Source organism: Pelophylax lessonae (assembly GCF_965119305.1).
Source record: "Pelophylax lessonae genome assembly, chromosome: 3".
NCBI classification, from domain to species: Eukaryota; Metazoa; Chordata; class Amphibia; order Anura; family Ranidae; genus Pelophylax; species Pelophylax lessonae.
In genome coordinates, this window is record NC_138770.1 from 157,238,870 (window position 1) to 157,263,137 (window position 24,268).

Below are 24,268 nucleotides of genomic sequence, written 5' to 3' on the forward strand. Positions count from 1 at the left end.
GATACCATCCGAAAAAGGACCAAGAAAGGATTTTCCCTGAAGAAGTGTCGGAGAGTGAAGCCACCAAACCATGAACAGATTGTCCAGAGACTGAGGATCCTTGTTCAACTTCACCAGAATCTCATTTTGCAGAGATCTTGTGTGAAACTGTGCAAACGGAAGCAGTATAACAAGTGCAAAAAATGCCAATATATAAAGTGCAATGTGTGCCAATGAATAACCGTGACAAATGAAACAGACAAACAATTCAATGAATTGCAAGTATACATAGATCTTCAAAAATTTGTGAGGAAAATCAACATAAAAAAGTATTTTAGTGAAAAAGAAGAAATGAGCCAGAAGGAAAACACTACAGAATACCAGCACAGCCATTTGAAAAACAAATCTACTTTCAATCCAAAACCCCCTAATAACCACTTCTTGGGAACTTTTAGATCCACGGTTGCACAGGACCTCAAGAAAATTGCTAAAACTAAGGGTAAAAATAAAAAGGATATTTGGGAGGGTATACAACACTTAGAACGGAGGAAAAACATAGTCATCCGCCCTGCAGATAAAGGGGGGGGGCATAGTTGTCCTAAAGAAAGAGGCCTAATTGAGAGAACTCAATTAGTACATGACACATCTACGTACGAGAAACTTAAAACGAATCCTACTAGTAAATACAGAAGAAAATGCAAACAATTACTAAAAAAAGCACACAAACAAGGGATATTAAACAAAAAGGAATACACTTATCTTATCTCTGATAGCCCAAGGCTCCCGATCATCTATCAAGTCCCCAAGGTCCACAAAAAAACATTAGATCCACTAGGAAGGCCCATCATAAGTGGAATCAATTCCATCTTTTCCAGGATGGGAGAATACTTAGACCACCACCTACAACCCCTGGCCCAGTCCTACCTGCATACCTTAGGGATAGCAAGCAATTGATTAACCTATTGGACAACTTGAAATGTAAGGATGACATCATTATGGCAACAATTGATGTTGAATCATTGTACACAAACATTGGCCAAGATGATGCACTTAGAGCAACACTATGGGCCTTAAGAGAAAAAAAAAACAATCTTAAGAAGGAACAACAACTACTTATAGGAGAAATGCTAGACCTAGCAATGGGTAGTAATTACTTCTGGCACAACGGCATTATTACCGACAACATAGGGGTGTAGCAATGGGGGCAAAGTACGCTCCGAGCATAGCCAATATTTTTCTCAGCAAATGGGAGGAGGAGGAAATATATGGAAAGAACATTGAAGATCTAATGATCTACAAGAGATATATAGATGATATATTCCTGGTATGGAAAGGAACAGAGGAGAGCCTAAAGAAGTTCATGCAGGATATCACAATCAATAACTATAAGATTGGGTTCACAGGCACTTACAGTAAACAAGAGGTCAATTTTTTAGATTTAACAATATACCAAAAAGAACAAAAACTTTATACTAAAACATATTTTAAATCCACGGACCGCAATGGGTACATACCCACTCATAGTTGCCACCACCCAAGGTGGATCAAGGGGATCCCCAAAGGGCAATTAATGAGAATGCGGCGCAACTGTAAAGATGACAGTGATTATAGTTTCCAAGCGGATGTGCTAATCGACAGATTTAAGATAAAGGCTATGATCAAAAACAATTAAAAGACCTTAAAGATCAAATTGGAACATTGAATAGATCAGTATTATTAAAGGATAAGGTCAAAAACAACACCAATCAAGATCTAGCCTTTTTCACGCACTACCACAGAAATTATAAGGAACTAGAAAATACCATCAAGCAGTATTGGCCTATCCTCTTACGGGATAAAACATTGAAAAACATCCTACCCCCTAGACCTCAATTTGTGTACCGGAGAGTCCCTAATTTTAGGGACAAACTAGTGCACAATGTCCCAGACCCTCCAAAAACTATGGTTTCTTTCCTGGACCACCAAGGTTTTTTTCTCCTGCGGCAGGTGTAAAGCCTGCCAAACAGTGAAAAATAGGATTAGAAAACAAGTGAAATTCAAATCTCATACCAGTTCTAAGGAGTATACTATTAAAAAAACTGATTACATGTTCCAGCACACATGTCACCTACCTCCTATCCTGTCCATGTGGCCTGCAATATGTAGGCCGCACTACACGGAAATTGACAGAAAGAATAGGTGAACATCTCAACAATATAAGAAAAGGTTTAAAAAAACATAGCATCTCTCAACATTTTAGACAATATCATAATAGAGACCCAAGATTACTCATATTCAGTGGAATCGATAAAACTGGCGAGGTAGGGACATGCGCAAGGCTGTATCTAAAATGAGACGTACTGGACCTATGAGTTAGGAACTTTGCAACCCCAGGGAATGAACATAGATGTAGATCTCAACTGTTTCATTACCAATTTTTAATTTCTATTTGTTGATGTTTTATACATACCTGTACTGTAATTAATCTTTGACCAAAACATTGTAAACGGATACACCTCACGTTGATCGATTATAAATATATAAAATCTCAAATAATAACCATGGGACCCTCTGGTTGAATCCCATTTGTAATTCCAGCATAATTAAGAAAAAGTAAAATACAATCGGGTCCTTTTTTCCTTCCTTTTTTTATGATTTAATTTTTAAAAAAATTCTCAATATTTGTAATGATTTTTTCATGATTTTTTAAGATTACTTGAGAAATAGGAAACTCACCTCAAAATATAACAAGTTATGATATAAGTTTTGAAGTTATCTAGGTACAATACACACCCTTGCCTATTACTATACATTTCATAAACAGTATTTATAGTTAATGACACAAAATTTGTATATTTTTGTAATGTAGTTTTTTAAATTATATTTATCCATATATAATTTACACATGTATGTATATATATTTATTCGTTCTAAGGAAAACGTCCTCCACATGGAATTCCGTAAAAATAAAATAAATTTCATATTATTATATACACATTTTTTCACATCTTTTCACAATTTTTATTTGGGTGATCCCTGGAATTTGATGCATTTCCTAGTTTGTGAACAGACATATTTATGTCACTTATAGATATATATTGATTCAGTATACTTATATCAATATTATACAACCCATAATAGGTGGGTCTATATCGCCACCAAGGGGCAATGAAAACATATGAATTTAACATAATTAGTGACTGTCCCATAATAGCATGGCAGTTGCACGTATATTTTTTTGCACAGGCCTGATGCTATGTTATAGTGAGCGCTTAGGTGGTTTTTCTTTTTGATTTTTTCTTTTTGAGTTTGGGTACTTTGAGCATATGAATTCTTCCGCCAATAGAATATAACCCCAAGCTCCCATAATTAAATGACACCGTGAGGTGTATCCGGAAATAGAACATGTAATATGGGGGGGGGGCGGAGTACTTACGAGCGGATGCTTCCTTCCCTATAAAGTGAGGCAGACGCAGTGTGCGTGCAGCTTCCGATGATGTCATTCCATTGACGAAACGCATCAAGATGCAATGCACGCTGCCTCGTTCTGGGCCCCACTGTGAACCGCACGCCAACCACCCTACTTCCGGGAACAGCGCGGCTCCCGCGATAGACTTAACGGACTACCGCAAGGTACTGGGTCCGTACGGGAGTTCAGCAAGGGCACCAGCTTTTTCTTCTTTTTATATATATATTTTTATTGTATATGCATGGAATCTTTATCTTTGAAGAAACCTTTTTTAATAAAGATGGAATGTTTTTAAACATACGGCACTATGAGGAGCCCTCTTCATTTTTCTCCCTACGAGTGCAAATAGGTGAAGCATAAGGATATCTATCCATCCATCCCCCGGAGCTCTGAGAGGAGACCCTAAAGCCTAAAGTGATCCTTTAAGTTGAAAGACTCCGCGCTAAGGGCGTATTGGATGTGATATATGGTAAAGAAATAATTAATGCTGCGCTATGGTGATACGTGAAGTGTATCCAAAAGTGCTGCTGTGCATAAAATCAAAATGATTTTGATAAATGATAGTGCGAAAGAAAAACAGCGCAGATTTGGTGTAATAAACTTCTAAAGTGCTCAACGTGCCGATGATGCAAAAAATATTGTTAATTATGGTAAAAAAATGTGTGTATATATATATATATATATAAAATTAATCAAGTATAAATATGAATTCTCAAAACATATACATACTCTAATAGTGCAATTCAACACCTAATAATGTGAATAAATAAGTGAAATTCTGTAATGTTCTGGTACCTTTGGTACCCTAATTCCACTTTTCCTAAGTGTATGCGCCCCACCATTCTCTTTTGGTAAGGTGCGCATACACCTTTAAGACCGATGCTGTCATCACTGAGCGCCGCTGGAGCGGCTATTTCAACCTCCGGCGGTCTCACTCACATGTTCGTTCAACGCCGCATAATCTGCCTTGAAGCTCTCATGCTTGCAAGCATACCTCGCTATCGGAACCACGCTGCTGATCCCTGTATCCCGCTACCGGATCATCCGCTCTTGCCGAACCTCTCCTCTACTACATTGCTACTACTGATAAGTACCCCACAGGGGAAACCTCTATAACCTTCATACTAAAGCTTACACTATCTAGCTCTGCATACTAAGGACTATTACTACATCTGCATTAACTAAGATTGCTAGCTCTTGAGCCTAATACCATCTGCTCTTGCACTGGGTTGGTCTATCCTGTATGTTCACCTGCTACTCTATCATCTGCTACCATACATGATTGCTAAACCTATCTGCATCCCATCTGCTACTATCTTACTTTCAAGAACATTCCTTTCAAGTGTCTGTCATCTACCATCTCTACCCAACCTGTCTCTTCAGCCTATCATCACTATATTACTATACATATAAGTCACTCTAGGAACATCTTATTGAGTGTGTGTATCTACTTGCTGAATTGAGACTATCCACACATGATGAGTCTTGGGAGTTGGGATTGGTGTCTCAGCGTTTCTCTACATGACTACTGAAGTGGAATATTTCTGCAGCTGTAAATCCACATTATACATAAAACGCAGGAGCGTTACAGATTGAACGAACCTCAAATGGATTCAGCAGAAATAACCACTCAGGTGACACAATTAAAACAGCAAGTAACTGCGTTAATACACGCACTTGCTGAATTAAGAGAAGAAAATCAGGCTCTGACGCAGCAGGTAACCAGACTGACACAACTTACCACTGCTCAGTCCCCTGAACCCAAAATAAATCCTCCTTTGGTATTTACAGGCGATCGCAAAAAATTTCGCGAATTTAAAAACGCATGTGAGTTACTTTTCTTGCTAAAACCCCGTACCTACCTTACTGATCACATTAAGGTTTGTACTATTATTTCTTACCTAACAGGCGATCCTTGGGCCTGGGCAGACTCTCTTTTTGAGAAAAACGATCAGCTTCTCAAATCCTATACCTTATTTCTAGCAGAACTTACTAGCCTATATGATGATCCCAATAGGCAGAGTACTGCCGATCTTCAATTAAGGTCCTTGAAACAAGGTAGGAGACCTGTGGAAGACTTTGTCGCAGAATTCAAGAGATGGACCCTTGATTCAGAATGGAATGATGCATCTCTGAAAACTCAATTTAGGCTTGGCCTATCAGAGGCCGTTAAAGACGAGCTCGCCCGAGCGGATCTGCCAAAAACCCTGGATGCATTGATACAACTCAGTATCACCATAGATAGAAGACTACGAGAAAGAAAGGCTGAAAAAATGGGAATGCCATTATCCAGTTCTTCTCGGATTTCGGCCGATGACCCCACTCCTATGGAGGTAGGAACCATACGCCCACCTCTATCAACTATGGAAAGAGCCAGAAGACGATCTGGTAATCTCTGCTTGTACTGTGCATCCCCGGATCACAAGATAAACGTCTGTCCCCTAGTCTACAAAAAGAAGGGCGAGTGTTCACATGTCCTCCTAGGGGGATTGACAACTTCAATTACTAACCCTTACCTTTTTGTTTGCTTAACATTACAGTGGGACCAGAACAGGATTACTACTAAGGCCATGATTGACACAGGATCTTGTGGAAATTATATTGACATACGTTTTGCTGCTTTAAATAAAGTCCCTATTATTTCTAAACCTAAACCTGTCTCAGTGAGTCTTATTAACGGTGTTCCTTTATCCTCTGGTCCGATCACTGATCAGACACAGGCACTCCTAGTCACTACTAACGGGTCTCATATGGAGACCACTACCTTCGATCTAATACCTTCACCCCACTTTCCCATTGTTTTGGGACTTCCCTGGTTACACACACATCAACCAACCATAGATTGGAAGGAACGGACCCTGGCCTTCCTCTCTTGCTATTGCGAGGGTACGTGTAACCTCCCGTCTTCCGGGAAGATCCTGTCTGTGGTGACAGATGAGATTGCACCACTATGTTATCAGGATCTCTCTGAGGTTTTTCTTGAGAAAAATGCTCAAGCACTACCTCCCCATCAAGACTATGATTGTAGTATTGATCTACTCCCAAATAGCAAATTGCCGTTCTGTCATGTTTATCCTCTTTCACAGGATGAACTTTCCCATCTCAAAGAATATTTGGATGAGAATTTGAAAAAAGGTTTTATTAGACCTTCCACTTCTTCCACAGCAGCAGGACTCTTTTTTGTCCGCAATAAGGACTCAAGTCTCAGGCCTATCATCGACTATAGGCAATTGAATGCTATTACAATAAAAGATCGCTATCCTCTACCGCTTATCCCTGAACTCATTGAGCAGGTGCGTGGAGCTACCTATTTTTCAAAATTGGACCTGAAAGGGGCATACAATCTCATTCGAATCTGTGATGGACACGAGTGGAAGACTGCATTCAGAACCAGATACGGATTGTTCGAATATCTTGTAATGCCATTCGGGCTATGCAACGCCCCTGCAGCCTTTCAACAATTTATAAACGATATTTTCAGAGACTTACTAGATGTCTGTGTCTTGGTATATCTGGACGATATACTTATATATTCACGATCCTTGTCTGAACACATAAGACATGTAATACTAGTATTATCGAGATTGCTTGCACACAACCTATACGTGAAACTGAAAAAATGCTTGTTTCATAAAGAAGAGGTACTGTTTCTAGGCTACATCATATCCAAAACAGGAATCAAGATGGACATAAGTAAGATATCCTGCATTCAGGATTGGCCTACACCAACCACCCGCAAGGCGCTACAGCGATTCCTTGGATTTTCTAATTTCTACAGGAAATTCAGCAGGAACTTCTCTGCCATTGTGAGACCCCTCACACAGCTCACTAGCATTAAGAGACCATTCAAATGGTCAGATGAAGCAAATAAAGCTTTTCACCTGTTAAAGACAAGGTTTACTTCTGCTCCCATACTACGCCATCCAGACCCATCCCTCCAATACATTCTGGAAGTAGATGCGTCAAACATGGCAGTAGGAGCAATACTCTCCCAACGACCAACTAACACTTCACCACTCCATCCTTCTTTTCTAAATCCTTAAGCAGTCCAGAGGTAAATTACCCCGTGGGTGAAAAGGAACTGCTTGCTATAAAATTGGCTCTGGAGAATTGGCGACATCTACTCGAAGGCACCCGATTACCAATACTTATATACACGGACCATAAAAATCTTTAATATCTTCAGACTAACAAAAATCTCTCTCACCGACAGGTACGATGGTCACTATTCTTTCTAAGGTTTAACTTCCTAGTGACCTACACACCTGCAGATAAGAACAAAAAGGCGGATGCACTATCACGACTAACTGAAGAAAACTACTTCGAAATCCCTTCCGTTCCTATAATACCTCACAAGCGTATTATTGGAGTTGTCCGTTCTTTGAAGGAAGAGGTTTTGCATGGTATAAGTTTGGATTCACCCCCACCACAACTAAATACCGATGCAGAAGGCTTCCTCTACTACAACGACAAACTTTACATACCACCTACCATGCGCACCAAGATCTTGGAATTATCGCATGATGTGCCTATGGCAGGACATATGGGTATGACAAAGACTCTTAATCTGATTACCAGACAATTCTGGTGGCCTGACATGAAAACATCTATACAAAAATTCGTCTCTTCATGCAATGTCTGTGCCAGGTCCAAAATTGACACTACGAGACCATCCGGTCTACTATGCAGTCTACCAATACCCCAAACTCCATGGGAAGTTGTGTCCTTGGACTTTATAGTAGAACTACCTCCTTCCAAAGGATTTAATACCATCTTGGTGTCAGTGGACCATCTGACAAAGATGGCACATTTCATTGCTATTCGCAGACTACCTTCGTCCAAACAAACGGCAGAACTCCTGATGAAACATGTCTTTAAGTTACATGGTATCCCAAAAACTCTTCTGTCTGACCGTGGATCACAATTTATTTCCAAGTTCTGGCAAGAACTATGTCACATACTACGAATTGAGCGGAAGCTCACTTCTCCTTACCATCCGCAGACCAACGGACAGACTGAAAGAGTCAACCAATGCATCGAGCAATATTTACGTTGTTACACTTCTTACCAACAGGATGATTGGGTGGATCTTCTCCCTCTGGCAGAATTTGCCTACAACAACGCAACCCACAGTACGACCAAGCAGAGTCCGTTCTATTGAACTATGGGTTTCATCCCTCTATTCTTCCACCACGCATCCTTCCTTCAAATAACCCAGTAGCCTCAGACTATCTTACCCAAATAAAGGACTCTCTGGGTTTGCTTAATACTACCATTGCACACGCTCATAGTCAACAAAAGAAGTACTATGATCTTCGCAGAAGACCTTCTCCTCAGTATGCTATTGGGGACCTCGTTTGGCTCTCAACAAAAAATTTAAGACTGAAAATCCCTAGCAAAAAGCTTGGACCTCTCTTCTTGGGACCTTTCCCAATCAAGAAACTTATTGGAAAAGCTGCAGTACAGCTTACATTGCCAATAGACCTCAAAATACATCCCATTTTCCATGTGTCGCTACTGAAGCCCCATGTTCCTGACCAAGGAATAAGGCCTACTATCCCACTTCCTCCTCCTGTACAAGTTGAAGGTGGAGAAGAATATCAGATAAAAGAGATTCTGGATTCTCGTATCCACAGAAGAAAACTTCAATAATTAGTTCGATGGAAGAACTATGGGCCCCAAGACGACACCTGGCTAAACACCTCTGACATACATGCCCCTAGATTAATCCACAACTTTCATGCGAAGTACCCAGACAAACCAGCTCCAGAGGCCTTCAGGAGCTGGCCTTAAGGGGGGGGTACTGTAATGTTCTGGTACCTTTGGTACCCTAATTCCACTTTTCCTAAGTGTATGCGCCCCACCATTCTCTTTTGGTAAGGTGCGCATACACCTTTAAGACCGATGCTGTCATCACTGAGCGCCGCTGGAGCGGCTATTTCAACCTCCGGCGGTCTCACTCACATGTTCGTTCAACGCCGCATAATCTGCCTTGAAGCTCTCATGCTTGCAAGCATACCTCGCTATCGGAACCACGCTGCTGATCCCTGTATCCCGCTACCGGATCATCCGCTCTTGCCGAACCTCTCCTCTACTACATTGCTACTACTGATAAGTACCCCACAGGGGAAACCTCTATAACCTTCATACTAAAGCTTACACTATCTAGCTCTGCATACTAAGGACTATTACTACATCTGCATTAACTAAGATTGCTAGCTCTTGAGCCTAATACCATCTGCTCTTGCACTGGGTTGGTCTATCCTGTATGTTCACCTGCTACTCTATCATCTGCTACCATACATGATTGCTAAACCTATCTGCATCCCATCTGCTACTATCTTACTTTCAAGAACATTCCTTTCAAGTGTCTGTCATCTACCATCTCTACCCAACCTGTCTCTTCAGCCTATCATCACTATATTACTATACATATAAGTCACTCTAGGAACATCTTATTGAGTGTGTGTATCTACTTGCTGAATTGAGACTATCCACACATGATGAGTCTTGGGAGTTGGGATTGGTGTCTCAGCGTTTCTCTACATGACTACTGAAGTGGAATATTTCTGCAGCTGTAAATCCACATTATACATAAAACGCAGGAGCGTTACAAATTCATAAATAGGTAGAAAATCATAAATAAACATGTAATAAAAAATGTATAATAAATAGTCCAAAGTGATAGTCCCAAAATGCAATATTCAGCAAGTAGCCAGTGAAAGTTGTTTGATGAAGAAACAACCCAGAAAGGTGCTCAAGTGCTGGAAATCAAATGCATGCTGCAATGGTGCGATGATATGGTGATTCACTCCTCTCCTCTAGGTAATTCCACTTACCGGACAACGTGGACCCTCAGACCATATAGCATAAGGGTCTCACAGGCAGAGTCCGGCATATAAACACCCAGATACCGGTTTCGTATTGGATACGTCCTCAGCAGCCTTTGAGGACGTATCCAATACGAAACCGGTACAGCGTGTCGCATCACTTCCGGTTTCCACATCGAGGCTTGGATCGTACAGCACTCAGGAAGCTCAGATTCACTGCCTGTATATCACCTATGTTTGTGAGTACCTTTTACCCTGCATATTTAAATAAAGCACTGTACCTACAGTTTTACACTATGTGCCTCTCTACTATCTGATCCCTTGCTCTATATATACTGCAGACCCCCGGAGTGGATACCCTTGAAACCCCACCAGACCCATACAGCACACAGCCGGTATCCTTTAACCCTTGGACCACCAGGGACCTTTCCAGTGGTCCCCCCCAGGACCTGGACAAGGAGAGAGGATCTACCAATCCTACATCTTTACATACCCACCTTATACCCCTGCGTGGGGTGGGTATCTCTGGTGAGTGCGCTACCTATCATAGGGGTCACTGTGCACCTCACCACTCACCACAGGGTTATCCACTAGTGTGTACGGGACGCACAAAGAAATTTGCCAACACTTCCTTTAGGACGAACACCCATCACCCATCACTGTTTTGCTGGAGAGAGACTCATTGATTATTATATTTTTGATATCGGACACAGTATCTGGGTGTTTTAGCATTTGTCACTTTATAGTCACCATTTGCCCCCCCTTATTTGGTACACTTATTTGTTACGTCACCTGTTGTATCTTTTATCACCCAGCATCATTTTGCACTTGTCACTTTAATTATTGGGGGCTATTTGAACCACTTTAAGCACAGCTGCACTTAATATATTTATGTGTATTAATTTTTTTGTATCAAGTTTTATATATACTTACTGGATTATCATTGATAGTATTTATTTTAGCATACGTCACTTTATACAGGTGGAACACGTTATGCACGGCTGCACTCACAGTTGTCTGTGAATACCTATTGACTATACCATTATTTCACGTAGTGCACACATATTTATTTCTGATATTATAATTTTATGTATACAGTACCCGTCACTTACACGGTGAAGTACATGCACTTGTCACTTTGATGCACAGGTTACCTTATTAGGATTTGCACATTGGTTTTATTATATATTTTTATATTTGTTATATGTAGCTAGTCATAATATAATACTTTCTTTGATTACCAGACAGTGCCACCCCCTACCCCCCTCTTTTTAAAGTGATCCTTTGTTGGCGGTGAAGTGGAGGGTGACACCACCATTGTTAATGTGCATGCACAACTACTTGATCCAGCTGATTCAGCCTTCATATAAAAGGACTCACAATTTTTTCTTGCACTATTTTTATTTTTTTGCACTGGACTAAGTTTTTATTGTTACGGACTACCATTTAAAACCACTTAAGAACTCTAATGCTATATTATGTAAGCACCTTATTGGTGACATTTGTTGCTACACATTGCACTTTGCACATTGGTAATTTGCACTTATTTTTGATCCATAATCCAAACAGCTAAAATATTTTTATGTTATTGAATTTTAGCACAACATCGGTGTTATTCGTTGGCACACATTGCACTTTATATATTGGCATTTTTTGCACTTGTTATACTGCACATAGTTAAGTACTAATTGACTTTGGTTGTTAGCACTATCAGAAGCACTTTTCTTAATAATCATTTTGAAGTTAATATATATTTATTGCACAGTCATTTTTTGTACAGATACTTATTGGATGATGCATATCATTATTATTTGGGCATAGTGACATCAAGTAAGAGGATTTAGCTCTGTTTATATATTCATTCACTTTTGTAAAGACCCAAGGAGTGGAAGTGAGACTTTTGTGAAGACGCGAGGAGCGGAGGTGAGACCAAGGGGTAATGCCACAAATTGATAATGCTCCTCGCCCACGGCAAAGCGGAGGAAGCGCTGATGGGCGATACAAATGGGCATGTGAAGGTAAGCGTCCTTGATGTTGATGGATGTGAGAAAGTCTCCCTAATGTAGGGATGCTACCACCGTGTGAATGGACTCCATTCAAAACTTCTGTACCTGCTCAAAGCAGTTCAGCGCCTTGAGGTCCAGAACTGGACGCACCTTGCCCTCCTTCCTGGGAACCGTAGACAGGTTTGAATAGAAACCTTAAAAGCGTTCCGACATCGGAACCGGGACAATCACTAGTTGATGATAACAAGTCTTGCACTGCCCCATAGAGATCCTATAGCAATCTGGGGATAAGTGCAGGTCGGAAGGAAAGAACCTTGCCGGCGGGTATGATTGAAACTCGCTCTTGTAGCCAGATCAAACGACTTTGTGGACCCACTTGTCCTGAGTTAGGAAGGTCCATGGGTCCGGAAAACAGTGAGGACAACCCCCAACCCCTGATACGTGTAAGGGCGCCCCTTCATGTGAAGGAGTTTTTGTCCGCAGGCCTGGCAGACCCCGCTCTTGGTTTGCTCGACCAAGACTTCTTAGAACCCCCATTGGATGCCCTGAAGGGTTTTGATGCCTTTTCCTGAGATTCTGAGGAATGAAAAGGACATTTGTGAGCAGAAAAGGAAGGTCCCTGTCTGTGGCGGGGTGCATGGACGCAGACCCCGATGGGTAACTGGCATCCGCGATGGCCGATTCAGACCCTGGATCTGAAGAGACAGAGGAAGCAGGTGAAGGCGGGGGATGCTTTAAAGTAGCTTGTTTTGCCAGGAAAAAATCTACTTTAGACACCAAGACCGCCGTCAGTGCAGCCAGTTGTGGGGCCCCGGAGGGCCCGGCAGCCTCAGAGTGGTGAAATATGTTTCAGTGAACCCATGAATGGAGAGGGAAATCTGCACCACAAGTGTAAAAACACACTGTAAGGAACACCCCACCGTGCTGTCCACACCACAAGGCCCAGCACAGCACTATCGCTGTATAGCAGCAAGAGGGAGAGGGAGTCCCAGGCACTCTCCACCACTGGACAGTTCACAGTAAGCTTCTGCATGGCGTGTGGCAATTAGTAAAAGACATGTCTGGCTATCAGCACTAGAGACCGAGGACTTCCCATTGCCGAATCACTGCCAATCTGAGCTCCAAAAACATGGCCGCTGCTCTTTTCAATGGGAAACTATAAGAAAATGGAAGCCGAGGCTACGCAAACATGGCCGCTGATCAGTAACTAACCAGGCTACAAGAAAACTGTGGCACCACGAGGTTCCCGGGGATCCGGGGGGGGGTCCCAAAGCTGGAAAAATGGTCCCAGACAGGCACTCCCACCAGGCCCATCCCCCTCAAGGAGCGATATGCTTGTGCTGCTATATACATACATACAATTATATTCCTTTCTGTTATCACTAAAGTGATACAGTATATAAAACAATATTTCGATATATATATATATATATACACACACATTTTAATTCAGCCAGCTTCATGGAAGCCAATTAATGACAACACAATCTTCACACTTGTTCTCTCCTAGCCCCCATTTGGCTGCTGCATATCCTGGCCTCTCCAGCTCCCGCGTCGGACTCTGGTGCCTCCACCTCATGGAAGCGTCACACCCGTCAGTCTGGCCTAACCATATGTAAGTGTGGACCTCCCCACTTGGGTTATATATTTAATTGAGTATCCGCATTTATTGGTCAGCACAATGTTATTTAATCATGTCAATACTGATACCTGTGTATGTATATTTATTTTATGGACAGGCTCATGTACAGTTACTCCTGATGAGTGAGCACCCGACTCACGAAATGCGTTGAGTTCAAAACACTATATATATATATATATATATATATATATATATACATATATACATATACACAGTGCCTTGCAAAAGTATTCAGCCCCCTTGAATTTTGCAACCTTTTGCCACATTTCAGGCTTCAAACATAAAGATATAAAACTGTAATTTTTTGTGAAGAATCAACAACAAGTGGGACACAATCATGAAGTGGAACAAAATTTATTGGATATTTCAAACTTTTTTAACAAATAAAAAACTGAAAAATTGGGCGTGAAAATTATTCAGTTAATACTTTGTAGCGCCACCTTTTGCTGTGATTACAGCTGTAAGTCGCTTGGGGTATGTCTCTATCAGTTTTGCACATCGAGAGACTGAAATTTTTGCCCATTCCCCCTTGCAAAACAGCTCGAGCTCAGTGAGGTTGGATGGAGAGCGTTTGTGAACAGCAGTTTTCAGTTTTTTCCACAGATTCTCGATTGGATTCAGGTCTGGACTTTGACTTGGCCATTCTAACACCTGGATATGTTTATTTGTGAACAATTCCATTGTAGATTTTGCTTTCTGTTTTGGATCATTGTCTTATTCGAAGACAAATCTCCATCCCAGTCTCCGGTCTTTTGCAGACTCCATCAGGTTTTCTTCCAGAATGGTCCTGTATTTGGCTCCATCCATCTTCCCATTAATTTTAACCATCTTCCCTGTCCCTGCTGAAGAAAAGCAGGCCCAAACCATGATGCTGCCACCACCATGTTTGACAGTGGGGATGGTGTGTTCAGGGTGATGAGCTGTGTTGCTTTTATGCCAAACATGTATTGCTGCCAAAAAATTCAATTTTGGTTTCATTTGACCAGAGCACCTTCTTCCACATGTTTGGTGTGTCTCCCAAGTGGCTTGTGGCAAACTCTAAACTACACTTTTTATGGATATCTTTAAGAAATGGCTTTCTTCTTGCCACTCTTCCATAAAGGCCAGATTTGTGCAGTATACGACTGATCGTTGTCCTATGGACAGAGTCTCCCACCTCAGCTGTAGATCTCTGCAGTTCATCCAGAGTGATCATGGGCCTATTGGCTGCATCTCTGATCAGTCTTCTCCTTGTATGAGCTGAAAGTTTAGAGGGGCGGCCAGGTCTTCGTAGAATTGCAGTGGTCTGATACTCCTTCCATTTCAATATTATTGCTTGCACAGTGCTCTTTGGGATGTTTAAAGCTTGGGAAATCTTTTTGTATCCAAATCCGGCTTTAAACTTCTCCACAACAGTATCTTGGACCTGCCTGGTGTGTTCCTTGTTCTTCATGATGCTCTCTGCGCTTTAAACTGACCTCTGAGACTATCACAGTGCAGTTGCTCGGTTTCCACTACCGCAGCTACGAAGTCGTGCTACTTCTAGCGCGACTTCGTAGCTAAAGTTGTTTGCGGCTTTCAGTGAGACTTGTCCCTCATTATAGAGGGAAGTCGCACTGAAGACGGCTCAAAAGTAGTGCACAAACTACTTTTGAAGTCGCCGCAACTCAAGTCGCGGCAGTGGAAACGGGCCAGATAGAAATCAATGGCTTTTGACTTGCTGTGCGACTTGACATGTGTCAAGTTGCACAGCAAGTCGCACTAGTGGAAACCAAGCCTAATACGGAGACTTGATTACACACAGGTGGATTCTATTTATCATCATTAGTTATTTAGGTCAACATTGGATCATTCAGAGATCCTCACTGAACTTCTGGAGAGAGTTTGCTGCACTGAAAGTAAAGGGGCTGAATAATTTTGCACACCCAATTTTTCAGTTCTTTATTTGTTAACAAAGTTTGAAATATCCAATAAATGTTGTTCCACTTCATGATTGATTGCAAAGTTCAAGGGGGCCGAATACTTTCTCAAGGCACTGTGTATATGTATATATATATATATATATATATATATATATATATATATATATGACATTTTGTATGCAATGCTGGTATTATCTTGCCATCATGCTTTTTATATGTTACGCATTGATGCCTGTATGAAATATTGGTCTATGCGTTTACTGTATGTGGTTTTATTCAATAAACTATATACTCCCCAAAGCAGTGGCGGCTGGTGCTCAAAATTTTTGGGGGGGCGCAAAAAGAAAAATGTAATAGGTATTGTTTCGCGTCAAAAAACGCAGTAAAAAATTGCGTGACTTTGAAGTCATGGTACAGGCATGGCACAGGTGATGGTATAGGCATGGCATAGGTGATGGTACAGGCATGGCACAGGTGATGGTATAGGCATGGCACAGATATGGTATAGGCATGTCACAGGTCATGGTACAGGAGATGGTATATGCCCCCTTTCAATGCAGTGACCAGCGTACATGCCCCCTTTCAATGCAGAGACCAGTGTACATACCCCCTTCAATGCAGAGTTCAGCGTGCGTGCCCCCTTCAATGCAATGAACATTGTGCTGTGCCCCCTTCAATGCAATGAACACTGTGCTATGCCCCCTTCAATGCAATAAACACTGTGCTGTGCCCCCACAATGCAGAGTTCAGCGTGCATGCCCCCTTCAATGCAACTGTGCTGTGCCCCTTCAATGCAATGAACAATGTGCTGTGCCCCTTCAATGCAATAAACACTGTGCTGTGCCCCCTTCAATGCAATAAACACTGTTCTGTGCCCCCTTCAATGCAATGAACACTGTGCTATGCCCCCTTCAATGCAATGAACACTGTGCTGTGCCCCAACAATGCAGAGTTCAGCGTGCATGCCCCCTTCAATGCAACACTGTGCTGTGCCCCCTTCAATGCAATAAACACTGTGCTGTGCCCCCTTCAATGCAATAAACACTGTGCCCCCTTCAATGCAATAAACACTGTGCTGTGCCCCCTTCAATGCAATAAACACTGTGCTGTGCCCCCTTCAATGCAATGAACACTGTGCTATGCCCCCTTCAATGCAATAAACACTGTGCTGTGCCCCCTTCAATGCAATGAACACTGTGCTGTGCCCCCACAATGCAATGAACACTGTGCTGTGCCCCCTTCAATGCAATAAACACTGTGCTGTGCCCCCTTCAATGCAATAAACACTGTGCTGTGCCCCCTTCAATGCAATAAACACTGTGCCCCCTTCAATGCAATGAACTCTGTGCTGTGCCCCAACAATGCAGAGTTCAGCGTGCATGCCCCCTTCAATGCAACTGTGCTGTGCCCCCTTCAATGCAATGAACACTGTGCTGTGCCCCCACAATGCAGAGTTCAGCGTGCATGTCCCCTTCAATGCAACTGTGCTGTGCCCCCTTCAATGCAATAAACACTGTGCAGAGTTCAGCGTGCGTGCCCCCTTCAATGCAACTGTTCCGTGCCCCCATCAATGCAGAGTTCAGCGTGCGAGCCCCTTTCAATGCAGAGCGCCACAGCATTGTCCCCAATCACTGCAGAGCGCCACAGCATTGTCCCCAATCACTGCAGAGCGCCACAGCATTGTCCCCAATGATTGCAGAGCGCCACAGCATTGTCCCCCAATGATTGCAGAGCGCCACAGCATTGTCCCCCAATGATTGCAGAGTGCCCACAGCATTGTACCCCAATGGTTGCAGAAAGCCCACAGCATTGTACCCCAATGATTGCAGAGTGCCACAGTATTGTACCCCAATGATTGCAGAGTGCCCACAGCATTGTCCCCCAATGATTGCAGAGCGCCACAGCATTGTCCCCCAATGATTGCAGAGTGCCACAGCATTGTACCCCAATGATTGCAGAGTGGCCACAGCATTGTCGCCCAATGATTGCAGAGCGCCACAGCATTGTCCCCCAATGATTGCAGAGCGCCACAGCATTGTCCCCCAATGATTGCAGAGCGCCACAGCATTGTCCCCCAATTATTGCAGAGCGCCACAGCATTGTCCCCCAATGATTGCAGAGCGCCACAGCATTGTCCCCCAATAATTGCAGAGCGCCACAGCATTGTCCCCCAATGATTGCAGAGCGCCACAGCATTGTCCCCCAATGTTTGCAGAGCGCCACAGCATTGTCCCCCAATTATTGCAGAGTGCCAGCATTGTCCCCCAATGATTGCAGAGCGCCACAGCATTGTCCCCCAATGATTGCAGAGTGCCACAGCATTGTACCCCAATGATTGCAGAGTGGCCACAGCATTGTCCCCCAATGATTGCAGAGCGCCACAGCATTGTCCCCCAATGATTGCAGAGTGCCACAGCATTGTCCCCCAATGATTGCAGAGCGCCACAGCATTGTCCCCCAATGATTGCAGAGCGCCACAGCATTGTCCCCCAATGATTGCAGAGTGCCAGCATTGTCCCCCAATGATTGCAGAGCACCAGCATTGTCCCCCAATTATTGCAGAGTGCCAGCATTGCCCCCCAATGATTGCAGAGCGTCAGCGATATCCTGGATGATGATTGGTCCAGGCTGTAGACTGGACCAATCACAGACAGGATATCAGAAAGTGGGGGTGTCCAATCGCAAAGACTTGCGCCCAGGATACCCCCCTACCCCCCAGAAGGCAGCCAATCGGCGCCTCTTCTGGGACGTAACCCCACCCCCCCCCCCCCCCCAGCCACCAGTTCCTTCAGGCGAGGCCGGCGAACCCAATTTTTTTTTTTGTACAACTTTATTTGTTCGTTTTGTTTTTTTTTTTCTTTTTTTTTTTCTTTTTTTTTAGGGGTAGGGGGGCGACACCCTGGCGCCCCCTATGCACGGGCCGCCACTGCCCCAAAGTGACTATGTGTCCACCTCAACTAAAGTCCTACCAGGGCAAATGTTTTTCTTTTTTTTGTATACAATTAGGGATGGAGGTGTACGCATATGACAGTGTCAGACCATTTTTATTAATTTTGTTTTGGGGCGCCAGTGGCACGCTATGCCCCACCCCTATCCCCGGGCTGCACCCCAATTCACCTCAGAAAGGTATGTCAGCCCGGGGGGGGGGGGGTGGATGAGCAGATGGGGGACAGAGGCCACATGGGGCACCGAGCTGGGGGTAGGGAAGACGTGAATGGGAACAAGGGGAACCCGGGGGTCTGACTATCCCGGGGGGGGGGGCCATGTCCGACCCAAAACACACTAGGGGTAGAGGGGCCAGCGCCCATCCAGAGGAGCTATGTCGTGGCTGACCTAGCACGGAGCTTCGGTCTGCAGAGACTGGGGGTACCCAAGGTCCAGATTATCCAGTTCGTCGCCCAGTCCGGCAGTTTATAGTAGATTCTCACAGGAACAAAATAATAAAAAGAAGTAAAAAATTTAATTTAAAGGAAAAAAATAGCTAGGACCAGAGATTCAAGCAATGAACTAGGTCCTTACTCCTGACTAGAGAGATAAAAAAACAAAATACCTATAGCAGGAAGTGGGAGTATACCCCCAGGGACTGCCCCATAGGAATGCTCAAGCTTTTCTCTGCCTAGTGTCCCCACTCCTGTAGGGGGCAACATAACCCTACGGTCATGAAGATGAGGACCTGTGCCTATGAATGAATGAAAGAAAAACAGTTACATTACTGGCAATGTAACTGTCACATTGATTGTGCTCTCAAACAGAGGCCAAGATGGCAGCTTGCTTGGCTGAAAACAATAGAAGGGTTTAGTTCCACTTCAAGGCAGAGTTCCAGGTATTTTATCAACCCCCCTTTGCGTTCTTCACAACTTCCTATACTCTACTTGACTTTTTTTTTTCCCCAAGGCAAAGACAAATACCTTTTTGGAGGTTTTAGTCCTCCGCTTCCGCAGTAACTCGAGGCAGTGAGGTACGTCAGGTCCGCCCGCCCATTGGCTCCTGGGATATGAGTGTCATCAATCCCAGGAGTCAATAGGCATCTGCCGCTTGAAGCATTCCCTCGCTTTGTATGATATGCGCATATGTGAGATAGCCAGCAGCGTGGTATCACCAAAGGAGATACCAGTGGGCTTCAGATGCCAACACTGAAGATGGGAGCGTGCTCGGTGGGGACAGCAAGGTAGGTTGTTTTTTTTTAAAAAGCATTTACAAAAACTACATTTACTACTAATCCCATCAGATATGGGATTAGGTGAAAACAGGTGGAAAAAGAAAATGCTAGAACTCCGCTTTAGCCTCAATGTTTAGAGGCAGAATAAAAACCTTCTGTTTTGTGTTTTTTAGAACAGTTTTCTGGCAGAAAAAGGGCCAGTTCACACCACATGCACTCCAGTGTGGTTTATTTCTGCATCAAAAACGCATGGAAAGTAGGTTGTATGGTTTCCAATGGCATAGTTCACACCAGTCCTTGCAGTTCCAGTGCGTTCCAGTTTCAGAAGAAATTAGAACATGCTGCATGTTACCTGCACTGCACTGTAAAGCGCCTCAAAAACACACTGGAATGCACCAAAAATGCACTGGAACACATATGTCCTTAGGGCCAGCTCACACCACAGAAATGCAGGCTAGATGCATTCTGGATGCTTTTCTGCATGCGCATTGTTGATGTGTTTATTGTGCGTTTCAGTGTGCAATTTTGGTGCGCTTTTGATGCGGTCCAGTGCATTTCCCCCCCTCTTTTTGATAAACCTTCATTAGGACATGTGTGTTTCAGTGCGTTTTTAATGCATTTAGGTGTGTTCTTGATCCATTTTACCGCGTTACAGTACAGTCCAGTGCAGAAAAAATGCATGTTCTACTTTTTTCTGTAACTGAAACGCACTATAACTGATTGCACTGGTGTGAACTATGCCATTTAAAACCATACAACCTACAATCTATGCATTTTTGATGCAGAAAAAAACGCACTGGACTGCATGTGGTGTGAACTGGCCCTTATTTAGGGTTAAGAAAAGAGTGGGAAAAATGCACTGGACTGCATCAAAGACGCATCAAATACGCACCAAAAACGCCCTGGAACGCATCAAAAATGTGTCAAAAACACGTATGCATAGAGGCATCTGGAATGCATCCAGACTGTGTTTCTATGGTGTGAATTGGCCAGCTTCTAAACGCTAGTACAGTTTTTTTTCTGCCAAGGGCAGTGTGCATGGACCCTGTCTGTAATTCTGTTTCTTGAAGATCATTAAGGCATATAGCATCTAATGTGTTGAGTAATATTGCCTATTGTCTATGAAATACAACTGATCCTGTGTCTCTTAATGAATAACAAAAACAGGATCTTTGTATTTACCATAAAACCCATTAAGGAACGCAGAATGGATCTGTAGTATTTGGCAGTATAACCCAATTGTCTATGAATTACTACTGATACTTTGTCCCTTAATGAATGATAAAAAAAAAACAAGTTCATTGTTACAGTTTACATACACTTTCATTTAAGCCTACTGTATATTTTAATGTTAATCTGGCTACTGACACACATAGATATACCAGAATCTTACTGTTAAAGTAGAACTAAAAGGCAAAACTTGTTTTTTTTTTTTTTTTGGATAGAGTAAGGGTGGGTTACAACCCCTGCAAGTTGTTTGCCATCTGTGTCCCATTAAGGAGATTTTCTTTCACTTCCTGTAACCAGAACTAGTATCCCCATTTGGAAGATATCTCCTCTTTTCCTGTCCTGGTGACAACCTTAAATTTGTGATTTCCTTTTATTTTCACTCTCGGTGATAATAGTAAACAGGACAAATAGAGAGGATTTATCTCCCTAACGGAGGCACAGACAGCACTGAAAATTTAACAGTTGTTCTACACCCTCTCCGCTCTGTCCAAAATGTAAAAAAAGTTTTGCCTTTAGCTATACTTTAATGTCATTAGTGAGCTGCTACATGTTCAAGCCCTCTTTTTTTTTTTTTTAGATGTTTCTCGTGTGACATAACAGAACTCTTACCTTTGTAAACAGAATAGTGCATCTAAGACGACCAAACAGCGTATTTATCAGCTTGATCACTCCATGGCCACATTTAACCAAACCAAATCCAGAAAAGCACAGAAAAGGGTACTGGTGGTTGCACTGGCGTCTTGTTATAGAGCAGAGATGTGCAGGTGTCCGGGGTGTACTGTGCTTCCCACTGTCAGCAGGACAAATAGCTGGCTGTGCGGAGACTTTCACGTTTTTGTTATTGCTCTGTTAGGTTTGTACTCTTGTTCTCTGCTCCTAGAGTGATATTTGCATAGAGGTACAGGAAAGAAACTTTTTCTGAGATCTGTACCCACAGTGATTTCCAAGCACAACACAAAGATGGAACTGAGCAAACACTGACTGCTGACTGCAGGAACTGGAGCCACATCAGAAAAGAAGATTTAAGACGAGATTCCCAAAAATGTTTTTCAAATGAGGGAAAGCTTGTGTCACGGGGGCCAGGCAGGAAGCCGCACAAGAGCAAAGACATGCACAACTGAATGGCAAAAGACTCCATATAAAAACTGATACTAAAGATCCACCTTTTAAAGGCTTGGTGCACCTAAAAATGATATTATAGTTATAGGTGGAGTCTGGTGGGCTGAGAACGCCAGTCATAAGATCCCAACCAGTTGGGGGCTCGAGTTTCTCCTACAAAATGAATTTTTTTTGCATTTTTCCTGTTGCTTTCTCTGTAGTATACAAAAATTGTGAAATGCAGCATGGAGATTTGGACCCACTGATAAGTGTTATAAGCAAGTGTACAACCCTGTAGCTCAAGGACAGAGATCTCACCAATAGGGCCATATCTATACACATCCACTACTATACGGCCCTGTAATCTATTTTTTATGACATTTTTTTTACTGATTGTAAGCACTAACAAGAAAGGCTCTCTGATTCCTCCTGCATTGAATTGTTTTGTAACTGTAGTTTGCCCTCATGTTGAAAAGCACTGTGTGTAATTTAATCTCAGTATAAATACAGCTGTTCTGTGAAGCCCTCAGAGGGTTGTTAGAGAACCTTAGTGAACAAACAGAATTGTGAAGGCCAAGGAACACACCAGACAGGTCAGGGATAAATTTGTGGAGAAGTTTAAAGCAGGGTTAGGTTATAAAAAAATATCACAAGCTTTGAACATTTCACGGAGAACTGTTCAATCCATCATCCGAAAATGGAAAAAGTATGGCACAACTTAAAACCTACCAAGACAGGGCCGTCCACCTAAATTGACAGGCCAGGCAAGAAGAGCAATAATCAGAGAAGCAGCCAGGAGGCCCATGGTAGCTCTGGAGGAGCTGTAGAGATCCACAGCTCAGGTGAGAGACTCTGTCCACAGGACAAATATTAGTCGCAAACTCCACAAATCTGGCCTTTTTTTTTTAAGATTGATCCAGTGGGAGCTGGTTAATAATCCACTATTTTGATTGTCCACAAGGCAATTGAATGAAATATCAAACAAATTGCTTCAGGAGGCTGGGTGTTGGTTTGATTTGTTGTGCCAGCAGATAAATATAAAGAATATGAGGATTCTTTGCACAACCAAACTGTGAAAAATTGAAAGGGTTACTAATAGGCACAGGATACAGCTGTTATGTTTCATGCCTACTATTATTATTATAAGGGATTTATTCAGAGCCAACAGTTTACGCAGCGCTTTACAATGTAGAGGGGGGACAGTACAATTACAATACAGTTCAATACAGAAGGAATAGGAGGGCCCTGCTTATGCTGTTTACAATCTAAAGAGATGGGGAGGTGGTACAAACATAATAGCTGCGAGGGATGATCTGATGGAGGTGACTAGTTCTTAGGTGGAGGTGGGGTAGGCTTCCCTGAATAAGAGTGGGGTCGCCTAAAGGCGGGCAGGGTAGGGGCTGACCAGATGTACTTTGGCAGGGAGTTCCAGAGGATGGGAGAGGCTCTGAAAAAGTCCTGCAGTTTAGCATGTGAGGAGGTAACAAAGGAGCTGGAGAGCAGGAGGTCTTGGAAGGAGCAGAGAGGACGATTAGGGCAATATCTGCAAATGAGGTTGGTAATGTAACTGGCAGCAATGTTGTGGATGGCCTTGCATGTTCTGGTTATTATTTTGAATTTTATATGATAGGGTAGGGGAAGCCAGTGAAGGGAGCAGCAGTCACGGATCGGTTAGTAAGGTGTAATAGTCTAGCAGCAGCATTCATAATAGACTGAAGGGGGGGTAGCCTGTGTAGAGGTAGGCCAGTGAGGAGGAAGTTGCAGTAGTCAAGGTGGGAAAACACCAAGGAGTGAATAAGTTGTTTTGTGGTGCCATTTGCCAGGAAGGGGCAATTCTGGAAATGTTGCAGCAAGGTGTAGCCAGTGATTGGATGTGGGGGCTGTAGGAGAGGTTAGAGTCTAGGATTACACCTAGAACCTTGACATGTGTGGAGGGACCAATGGTTGTGCCGTTGATCCTATTATATCTACTAGT

General features: G+C 42.9%; 1 protein-coding gene across 3 annotated transcripts in view; it reads right to left on the minus strand.

Moving 5' to 3' along the window:
- COLEC11 (collectin subfamily member 11) overlaps positions 1-24,268 on the minus strand; it is a 107,068-nt gene that overhangs the window by 33,431 nt on the left and 49,369 nt on the right. For 2 of the 3 annotated variants that reach the window (XM_082252382.1, XM_082252381.1), the window contains exon 1: positions 21,805-21,891. The exons of the other annotated variant lie outside the window; for it this stretch is intronic. In XM_082252382.1, coding sequence (XP_082108508.1) covers positions 21,805-21,826 — 22 coding nt within the window. In that variant the 5' untranslated portion in view covers positions 21,827-21,891. Of the gene's footprint in view, positions 1-21,804; positions 21,892-24,268 lie in introns of those variants that run through there. 3 annotated transcript variants of the gene reach the window in all.